General features: G+C 61.0%; 1 protein-coding gene across 1 annotated transcript in view; it reads left to right on the forward strand.

Moving 5' to 3' along the window:
• The window catches only part of TNRC18 (trinucleotide repeat containing 18), a gene marked incomplete at its 5' end in the record, with an annotated part of 89,794 nt that overhangs the window by 28,820 nt on the left and 50,635 nt on the right, over positions 1-10,339 (forward strand). Inside the window, 6 exons of the mRNA XM_077758840.1 lie at positions 3-186; positions 6,993-7,095; positions 7,408-7,613; positions 8,015-8,161; positions 8,643-8,833; positions 10,182-10,336. Coding sequence (XP_077614966.1) covers positions 3-186; positions 6,993-7,095; positions 7,408-7,613; positions 8,015-8,161; positions 8,643-8,833; positions 10,182-10,336 — 986 coding nt within the window. The remainder of the gene's footprint in view (positions 1-2; positions 187-6,992; positions 7,096-7,407; positions 7,614-8,014; positions 8,162-8,642; positions 8,834-10,181; positions 10,337-10,339) is intronic.

A 10,339-nucleotide genomic window follows, 5' to 3' on the forward strand; every position in this document is an offset into this window, starting at 1 on the left:
AGACACCCGAGAGCGCCAAGGCCTTCGGGCGCGAGGGCTCCGGTGCCCAGGGGGAGGCAGAGGTGCGACACCCACCCGTGGGCATTGCGGTGGCCGTGGCCCGGCAGAAGGACAGTGGCGGCAGTGGCCGGCTGGGGCCTGGGCTAGGAGACCAGGAGCGCTCCCTGTCGCTGAGCAACGTCAAAGGTAGGTCTTGGTCCTACCTGTCCCCTTCTCCCTGCCTTCCTGGTGCCCTTTGTCCTTTGTTGGCTTGGGGGTTTCTTTATTATGCGTGTGGAGAAACGTGTGAGGTGAGGAGGAGGAGGAGGAGGAAGGAAAGGGATCCTTGTATTTTCCCAACACCGGAACACCTGCAGATCTTTCCCTGGATTCATTTTCCTTTGCGGTGTGTTTCTGTCTGCACAGTTCCTACAGCACACGATGCTTATCTCCGCGGTTTTCACCATTTCCGAGTGCATTTCCTCTCTGTTGTGAGATCTCTGAATAATTTTTTTAATTTTTAAAAGTGTTTATTAATATTTGAGAGACACAAATCTCTCAAATATTTGTGAGGGGCAGAGAGAGAGGGAGGCACAATCTGAAGCAGGCTCCAGGCTCTGGGCTGTCAGCACAGAGCCCAGCGCGGAGCTCCAACCAACAGACTGTGAGATCATGACCGGAGCCGCAGTCGGATGCTTAACCAACTGAGCCACCCAGGTGCCCCTCTTTGTATAATTTTTAAACGGTTTTTATTATTCTGTCTGGAGTGCACAGCAGGGTTCGACTGACCGGTCCTCTCGTGGGCTTTTTCACTTTCTCTCCTCTGATGTGTTCGTGTTTGGAGTGTCGCATTGAATGTTTTTGTGTGTTGCCAGCTTCCTGATACCTTGAGTCGTTTGTTAAGAATAGGTTTTAGGGGGGGCACCTGGGTGGCTTAGTCGGTTAAGCGTCCGACTTTCGCTTGGGTCATGATCTCGCGGTTCGCGGGNGTTCTTAGGAGCACATGTACCCCAGTGTTCATAGCCAGCACTCTCCACAATAGCCAAAACATGGAAAGAGCCTAAGTGTCCACCAACGGACGAATGGACGTTTGTGGTTTATCTATACCATGGAATACTCCATGGCAATGAGAAAGAATGAAATCTGGCCATGTGTAGCAACGTGGATGGACCTTGAGGGTGTTATGCTGAGTGAAATAAGTCAGGCAGAGAAGGACAAATATCATATGTTTGCACATATAGGAGGATCAGGAGGAACTTAACGGAGGACAATGGGGGAGAAGAAGGGGGGAAATGGTGGGGGAGAGGGAGAGAGGCAAATCATGAGAGACTCTTGAATGCTGAGAACAAACTGAGGACTGATGGGTGTGGGGGGGGAGGGGGAGATGGGCATGGAGGAGGGCACTTGTGGGGATGAGCACTGGGTGTTATATGGAAACCAACTTGACAATAAACTTTATAAAAAAAAAAAAGGATAGGTTTCTAGGAACGGGCTAGCTTGGGGCCTTCAATTCTGAGTCCCTGAGAGGGTAACTGCCTTCCCTTGTTCCTTGTCCCTCGTCCCCAGCACCTTGTGTGGGACCTGGTACCCGTAAACAAGTGAATGACCAAGTGTGATGGATAGAAAATGGGTCTCAGTGCACTTGTGGGACATTCAGGACCTTAGTGCCTCAAAAAGACTTGCTAATTTCGGTGGGGAAGAGTGGTACATTTCCTTCAATTACTGTGAGGTTGGATGTTTTTCCAGAACTTGGTTGATTGTGGGTTTTTTTCCGGTCCCTTGCATAGCCAGCCGTTGGAATCCTTCACGAGATTGGGGAGGGTTGGCATTTGTGGCATTTTTGTTGGAAGTCTGGACTTGGGTTGGCCATTGTTGAGCCAGGGACCCTTCTACACTTGGGCACTTGGCCGTGCCCTCTGCCTGGACAGCGTTCAGTGCATTGTGGCATGGGGTTTTCGGACTGGGGTGAGGGCCCAGGAAGCTCTTGTCCCACTGTCCTTGCTCTTGTGACTTGTCAGCGGTAGGCCTGGGTTTCTTCCCCATGTCTCTGTCCCCACTGTACAGCCAGCTTCCCATACTCCCCAGCAGTGAGCTTAGGCTCCACCCACGCTGCGGGCCCCTGTCTGTGGCACCCACATGGCCCCTTCCCTGCCCCCTACCAGACTTACCCCTGTAGACTGCCTAGGTGTCCTGGGTGCTGTCACCTGGGTCCCCATCACTTCCTTTGCCTGGCCCCCCGGTGCCCACCAGTGCTGACTTCTGGGCTTTATCCTCGGTCCCCTGTGAGTGGCCGCTCTCCCGTCCCAGATGCCTCTGGACCCGCCCCCACAGCCCTGCTCTCCTGGGTGGGCTGGCTGAAGCCAGTAAGGCCCAGGCTGCCCTGGGACTCCCACCGGGCCTCGCCCCACTGGTGACACCCACAGTATGGCCGCCTGAGGGACTTTATTTGGCCTAGATGACTCAGAGCGAGTGACACTTCCTGGATGTTCGTTGAGTGACTGAGCCCAGGGTTCTTTGTGGAGCCTCCCCTGGTCCGCTCTTCCCCGAGCCAGGAAAGCCCATCCTCTGACCCAGGAGGGGTGGGGGGCAGTGCTGGCCCAAGGCCCTGCCTTATTCCGGGATCGAAGGGGTGGGCAGCAGCCCTCGGCCCAGAGGTGCTGGCTCCGGGTGGACAGGCCCTCCTGCTGGGACAGAGGTTTGCACCCAGGGTCCCCTCTGGGAGGTTAGAGCTCTTTGGGGCCTTTCCCGGCACGATGCACACGGGACATGGCGTTGCATCCCTGTTGGGGGCTCCCAGTCCCCTGAGCTCAGGTTGGAGCCCAGAGTACGCCCCCCCCAGGGGTCCTGTGTCCAGGGGGTCCTGCGAGAGCATGTGTGCGCGCGAACGTGTGAGAGTAAATACACGTGTGTGAGAATACATGGATGTGCATAAGCGTGAGACTGTGTGTGACCCTGTCTGAGTGTGAGGTGTGTGTGTCAGCGTATGAATGTGAGAACTGTGTGAGCATGCGACATTGTGGCTGTGTGAGGTGATGTGTATGTGACCGTGTGTATGAGTGTATGTAAGTGGAAGAGAATGAGAGTCGTGTGACAGTAGGACAGGGGTGTGTGTGACAGAACGTGGGGAGGGAGGGAGGACCTGGTGGCTTTGGGGTGACCTGTTCAGGGGCTGGTCTGAAACAGGCTTTGTCTGTCACCGCCGCCCGTTGGAAAGTAGGCAGCCGGGTTCTCGTTGACACAGTTCCCATCGGAAGTGGTGGCTTTTCCTGAGTGCTGGCGCCCTTGAGGGAGGGCAGAAGTTGTGCCACCTCCGGCCGAGCGGGTGGCGGTCAGCCTGGGTTTCCTGGTCTCTTCCCTTCTAACCTGTCTTCTCGAAGTTTCGCAGTGAGCCTTCTGCCTGTCAGTGGGTTCGTATCCTGTCTCTGTCCCGTCAGCTGCGTGACCTTGAACAAGAGGCCTGAGCCCTCTGGGCCCCCCAGTGTCCATATTTACCTTGTGGCTGCTGGGCACGTAGTAGGTGCTTCATCAACAAGCCTGCCTTTTCTTGGCTGGCATTCAGCGTGTTGGGGTCTGGGAGCTTCTGACAGGGCCTGTGGGTCCTAGATCCTTCTGGAGTAATGTCCCCGTGGGGCCACACAGGCTCCGAGGTGGACTGAGGAGGGGTGTGACCCATGAGCCCCAGCGATGCGTGGCCTCTGCCCCAAAGCCCGGCGTAGCCATGGGAGAACTTGGTCGTTAGGTAGAACTGGCTGGGCTCCCAGCGGGCCCTTGAAGGAGGATCTGGTTCTCTCCCAGCCTCGCCCGTGGGGAGCAGGCTTAGTGGCCTGGCCAGGGTCCCCGGGCTTGGGCTCCAGGAGGCAGGCTGAGCTTGAACCCTCAGCCCACGCCTGTGGCTCCTCCCTCTCATCTTGCCTGTTGGTGTCACCTCCGTGGTGGAGTCAAGTTAGGGGTAGATGGGGGGGAGGGGCCATGTCGCCGCAGGCAGAGCTGGGGTTGCCTGGGTGTAAGCCACGGCAGCGGCCCACACCCCAGAGGGCGTGCATTTGGCCTGGCCGATGGTGGCAGCCACATCTGCCCAAAGGCTCGCTGAGGCCTGGATGGGCTGCCAAGGGAACCAGGCCCGGGTCCCAGCCCTGGCCCCAACTGGAGAGGCTGTCACCGCATGGCTGTGGGCCCTGGGGCAGGGCTGCCGCTTTCCCGGTGCCAGTCCTCTGCCCGCTGCCCGTGAGCAGCACAGGAGCCGCACCGGTCAGGAGGACACGCTTAGACTCCCATCCCAGCCAGGAGGCCTCCTTGGCAGTCACTGCTGTGACCTGGGCAGGTCGCTTTGCCTTGCTGTGCCTCAGTTTCCTAACCGAGCGCGGGATGAGGGCTGGGACCCACCTCCTGGGTTGATGACTCTGAATGAGGGAATGTGTGGAGGAGATCTAGGGACTTGCTGGGGCAGAAGTGACACTGAGATACGGCTTGTCCCCCGTAGCTCATGTGTGGAGGGCTGGGGTGGGGCCTTGTGTCTCTGGGACGTTGGAGGGGCCCCGTGCCTGCCCCACGTGTCTGCCTTGTGGAGGAGCTGGTCTCCTGCCACCCTGGAACTTGGCACGGAGAGGTGATGGGTCCTCTCATTCGCTCTTCCTCTGGTTTCCCTTCTCCCTTTGAACAAAACCTAAACCACATTGCCTTCCACAGCCTGCAAGGCCCTGCAGTCTGTACTCACTCCTCTGTGGTCTCCTCTCCGCACCTCTGTTGCTTATTATTCTCTCCAGTCCCCATGGCCTCCTCGATGTTTTTTGGCATACTTCTGTCTCAGGGCCTTTGCACTTGCTCTTCCCTGTGTTTATCTTATTTTTCCTGTGTATGTTCTCATGACTCTTATCATTCATTCATTCTCCACGTGTGTATTGGCCAGCTTCCCTTATGCCAGGTGTTGTGTAGGGAAGGAGGTGCACAGCCAGGAGTGGGGTCCTTAAACCAGAACAGCACATAATCTGATGGAGAAGACAGATCGTGAACAAGTAGCGAGTGGTATAGAAATACGTTGTGGTCAGTGCGGGGAGGGAGACAAACGAGAGAGCCTGATGGAGAGGAGGTCAGGGAGGACTTCCTGGGGGAGGTGGCATTTAAGCTACATTCTGACAGGAGAGGCTGAGTAGCCTAGAGGAAGGGCCCTCTGGGTGGTGGGAGCAGCATGTGTGGCCCTGAGTGTGACGAGTACAGAGAGCTGTGGTGACTGGGGCTGGTGTTCTTCGGGAGGGACAGGTGTGTACAGGGGTCAGAGGGGACTGGTGGATGCTGAAGGAGGAGGGTATAGCTGGAGTCTGGCCAAGCCCGGGGTGAGGTGGGGGGGTGGGGTGGGGAACACGTCACACTTTGTCAGCGACCGACCAGATTTGGAGGGAGCAGTCTGGGGCTCTGGCTTGAGTGACCTTGGCCGCCTCCCCCTGGAGAAGGGAGCTGGGGTGCGTGCTCTAATTTCCCAGCCCTGCCCCGGGACGCTGGGGGGCCCTCCACACCTTGGCCCTGCCTGAAGTTGGGGCTGCCCTTCTGGACCTAACTACCCCAGGGGAGTTGGTAAACGGCTCCTTCTAGTCCTGCATGAAGTGGGTGGGTGGTCTCAGGGTCCCCATGGTTACGGGAGCTGCAGGCTGCCTGTGGCACTGCTCTCCCGCTGAGGGCCCCTCCCCTGCTTGCCAAGGGGCTGGGAGAGGTTGCAGCGACTTTGAGCTGGTGTAAATGAAGTCCGACTGCGTGAATAGCGCACTTAGCAGGGGGCCGCCCCGGTGTCCTGCAGGCCAGGTCGTGAAGACGTGTGCCCGCTCGCCCGCCCTCACTCCTGCCTGGCTGCTGGGTGTCCCGGTCGTTGGCGTGTCTCGGCTTAAATGCTCACCTCCCCGCTGTCCTGGCCCGCTGCCCAGCTGGTTACGCCGGCCCAGTGTCTCCTGCTGCCTCTGGGATGCGCCTCTCCCCAGTGCTGTGGTCTGTCCCCTCATGTGCTTGGTCCTCGGGCATGTGCCCTCTCCCTGGGCTCCTGTCCTTTGTTCTGGGGCTGGCAGGCTCCCACTTGGGAAGCTCGGGGAGAAAACCCTGCCGCCCCGCCCCCCGAGCTCGCTTCCGGGTTTGGGTGTGCAGAGGCAAGAAATGAGGGGGAGATGGCCGATGGCAGCATTTCCATGCTGCACGCCCGGTCTGGTGTGGAGCACTAACGCCTGTGTCGGGGCCTCCTCCTTGCACACCCCTCCCAGCTCCGCCGGGCCTCTCGAGATGCAGGGGGTGGACTCCAGCCTCAGTGCCTTCCTCTTCTGAGCACTGTCTCCTGCTTTCTGCAAGGCTTCTGCTGCCAGTGACCATGGCCTCGCCCACCCGGGGCTGCCACACGTGTGCCGGGTTTTGGCTTGTGGTGGTGCACACACCTGGAAAGAAGGGCTGGGGCAGGAGCTGGTGGAAGGTGGCAGGGTGAGGAGGGACAGACCACACGGCTCTGTGCCAGGCTGGACGTTGGGACCCACCTGCTCTGCTTGGAGGGGTCTCTGGGGTCGGGCAACTCAGGGAAGGTATGGTTGCGCCAGCCTGGGTGGGTGGTGCGAGCCAAGGAGTAGCTTGCACGTTTTCCCCTCCTCCCACCCTCTCACTGACGTGTATCATGGGCTCTAGTTGTACTTGACTTTCTTGATTTGAAAACGATGAGACACGTGTCTCCAACAGCCAGAACCACGACGGGACTCGTGGGGCTCAAGCATGGCAGGTGCTTCCCTGGGACCTGGGTCTGGTTGTGCTGCTGTTTTTGGGTTGTGGTTTCCCCTCCGTCTTGACCCACCCCGCCCCCAGAACCCGCCTTCGGGGCACCGCAGCAGTGAAGCAGGGCCTGCACTTTCCCGGCAGGGTCCACACGGGCAACCGGGCGTGAGATGGAAGGGCCACGTGGCCCGCCGCGGAGGGTGCGGGGGTGCCGGCAGGGGGCGCTTGCTGGGGCCCTCGGCCAGGGCGTGGGGGCCTCACTGCCCGCCTGCTCCCCTCAGGGCACGGTCGAGCTGAGGACGACTGTGGGGATGAAAGGGCCAGGCACCGGGAAGAGCGGCTGCTGGGGGCGCGGCTGGACCGAGACCAGGAGAAGCTGCTGCGGTGAGGGTTTGGGGGAGCCAGGGGGCCGGGAAGGGGGGAGCCCCCAGTGCCGGGGAGGATGACCCTATGTGGGTGTGGCCCCTTGCTGTGATAGCCGGAGGGACCCTGATCCTAGGCCTGATGGCCCCCCAGCCCCTCTCTCCAGTGAGTGTGGGTCCCCCTTCTGGGGGAGAGCCCCCGGGCGCCCTTCTTTCCTGAGGCTGAGCCGGCCCCTCTTCATGCTGGTGCCCTGGATGTTTGGGGCGACACCCCATCTCTGCCACGTCCCTCTGGCTGGCTGGGCGGTTGCCATTGCCTCTGTTCTCCTTCCAGAGAGAGTAAAGAGCTGGCCGACCTGGCTCGCTTGCACCCCACCAGCTGTGCTGCTAATGGCCTGAACCCCAACCTCATGGTGACCGGCGGGCCATCGCTGGCAGGCTCGGGGCGCTGGTCCGCCGACCCCGCAGCCCACCTGGCCACCCACCCCTGGCTGCCCCGCTCGGGCAGCACATCCATGTGGCTCGCTGGCCACCCCTATGGTAAGTGTGGGGCAGGGGACTTCAGCTGTTGGTTGAGGACAGAGTGGGCCCGACATGGCTGTCACTGGAGCAGGAGGCTGGGGCAGGACCGTGGGTGCAGGGGAGTCGCGTGTGAGACCCATGCCTGGAGCTGGCTCCTGTGTTCCTCTGGCCGGGGCCTGGGCCTTGCCCCCTCTGTAGATGTATCGGCTCCTTCCTGTGTCTGAAGGAGACAGTTGCTGTGACATCAGCCTTGTGGGGGTTCCTCTGCTGAGCCCATTTGGAGGTAGTGCCCAGGGCTGGGTGGCTTGCAGCCTATCACCTCTAGGCTTCCTGCATGGAGAACCCAGGAAGTGGGGGGTCTCGGGAATGGACAGAACTGGGGCCGGCCTAGCACTGACTCAGGCCTGGGGTTCTCCTAGGCTTGGGCCCCCCACCTCTGCCCCAGGGCATGGCCCCTGCCTTCCCGCCTGGCCTGGGGGGCTCCCTGCCTTCGGCCTACCAGTTCGTCAGGGACCCCCAGTCAGGCCAGCTCGTGGTCATTCCCAGCGATCACCTGCCTCACTTTGGTAAGTGACGTCCTTGTGTGTGTGTGGGGGGGGCAGTGGCCGTGGTAGCCTCACCTAGAGAACCTGACCCAGACGCCAAGGGCCTTCTTGGGGGGCGGGTGTCTGCCCAGAATAATGGGGTGGGAGGCAGACCAGGGCTCCGAGAGGATGTTCTGATGTCCAGAGCTTCCTGGGTAATGAAGCTGTAGTGGCCCCTGTTTTAATGGGCTCCTACTCAGGACCCGCCTGGGGCCTGGACCCCCTGCCCTGGCGCCTCCCATTCCGTGGGAGTCAGTCCACTTGGTGGACCATTGGGTGTGGTGAGAGGAAGAGCTCAGGGTCCCTGTGTGGCACGGTACCCTCCTGGGGTGTGGATAGGGCCCGTGTCCCCTGGGCTGGGGAGGGGGGCACAGAGGCTCCGCTGCCGGGGGCCTCAGCCTCCCTGGATGTAAAGGGGGCAGTGGGGGGGCCGACGCAGCCTCACTGCCTGCCTTGTCCCCAGCGGAGCTGATGGAGCGGGCCGCGGCGCCACCCCTCTGGGCCGCCCTGTACCCGCCGGGCCGCGGCGCCCTGCATCATGCCCAGCAGCTGCAGCTCTTCTCCCAGCAGCGCCTCCTGCGGCAGCACGAGCTCCTGTACCTGCAGCAGCAGGCCGCCCAGGCCCTGGAGCTGCAGAGGAGCGCCCAGCTGGTGGTGAGTGGGGGGGGTGGTCGGGGGGCGACGAGGGCACATAGGGGGATCCTCTGGAGCCCTCCATGGAGGGAGAGGCACATGGGTTCACAAGCAGAAACAAAACCGTTATGGGCTACGAGGGAGAAAAGATGGCAGGGGCTGGTGGTCAGGGAGGGCCACCTGGAGGAGGGAGCGAGTGTCTGCCCACAGACCTGAAGGAGTTGACTGTGGACAAGCCCATCAGGTAGAGGGAACGGTGGGAGTGAGGCCCAGAGGTGCATGGAGCCTGGCAGGGGCAGGGTGCAGGGAGCAGTGGGGAAACCAAGGCAGGAGAGGCAGCCTCTGGACCGGGGAGGTTGGCGTCGGATGCTGAGAGATGTCAGGGTCTCCTGCTGGTTCCCGAGCCCAGTCTGACCTCCTCCCCGAGCAGCGTGGCTGGGCCGCCCACGTGTCCTCGGGTCACTAACACCCACCGGGTGTCAGTGACACCCACGTTGACTAGTCCCTTAAGGTAGGTGCCACGAGGGGCTGGTTCCCCGTGTGGGGGTTGATCCCGGGAGCCCACAGCCCTCCTGTCTGTGGAGGTGCTCCAGGATGTCTGTCCTCACTGTTTTGCCTTCGTGCAGCAGCCACTGCAGAGGAAGCCACGGTGGTGGTGCGTGTGGCAGATGGGGCTCTAGGTTCGACCCTTAGCCCTGGCATGCCTGGCTCTGTGCCCTTGGGCAAATGACTTCATGTCTCTGGGCTTCAGGTTTCCTCCTTGGGAAAGTGGCGATGCTAGTGATCCTACATCGTTGGGATTGTTCAGTGAGATTTAATAATCGTGAGAATAGCTGGTGCCAGTGGGTACTGCGTGCCGGTCCCCCAGCCCCCCAGTGAGCACTGGCTGTTCTCGAGCAGCTCCCTGCCATTTTCTCAAAAGCCATCAAATGTAGGAAGAGACCCCTCCCCCCAACAACCNCCAAAGGTGTTAAGACAGGAGAGCACATATCAGGTAGTGAGTTCTCTGTGAAGGTAGCTATCCTAAAGCCATACAGGTGTGGGGCGTTGGGTGCTTCCTTCATCATCAGGAGCCTCATGCCTCTGCCCCGTCCCCCTTGTCTTAACTGGGAGGCCCCCAGGGGGGCTGGAGTCTGGACTGGAGGCCCCTCGCAAGCCCTGGTGGCCCCCCGAGCACCCCCAAGTCCTGTCTGGGGTTCCACAAGGAATGCTGTGCTTGTTACACGTGAGCCACAACGGAATGTCCGTAGCAGGCCGGGAGGGTGGGCAGCCTGCATGCTGGACCCAGCCTAAGGGGTCCCTGGGGACAGGGCAGGTGCCCAGTGGTGGCTCCTGCCATGCTGACCCTGCCTGCTGGCCCCCTCCCCAGCAGGAGCGACTAAAGGCCCAGGAACACCGGGTGGAGATGGAGGAGAAGGTGAGCAAGAGGAGCCTGGAGGCCGCGGGCAAGGCCGGCCTGGCCACCGCGGGCCCTGGGCTACTGCCCCGGAAGCCGCCCGGCCTGGCCGCTGGCCCTGCGGGCACCTA

The sequence above is a fragment of the Crocuta crocuta genome, unplaced genomic scaffold, assembly GCF_008692635.1.
Source record: "Crocuta crocuta isolate KB4526 unplaced genomic scaffold, BGI_CrCroc_1.0 scaffold273, whole genome shotgun sequence".
Taxonomy (NCBI): domain Eukaryota; kingdom Metazoa; phylum Chordata; class Mammalia; order Carnivora; family Hyaenidae; genus Crocuta; species Crocuta crocuta.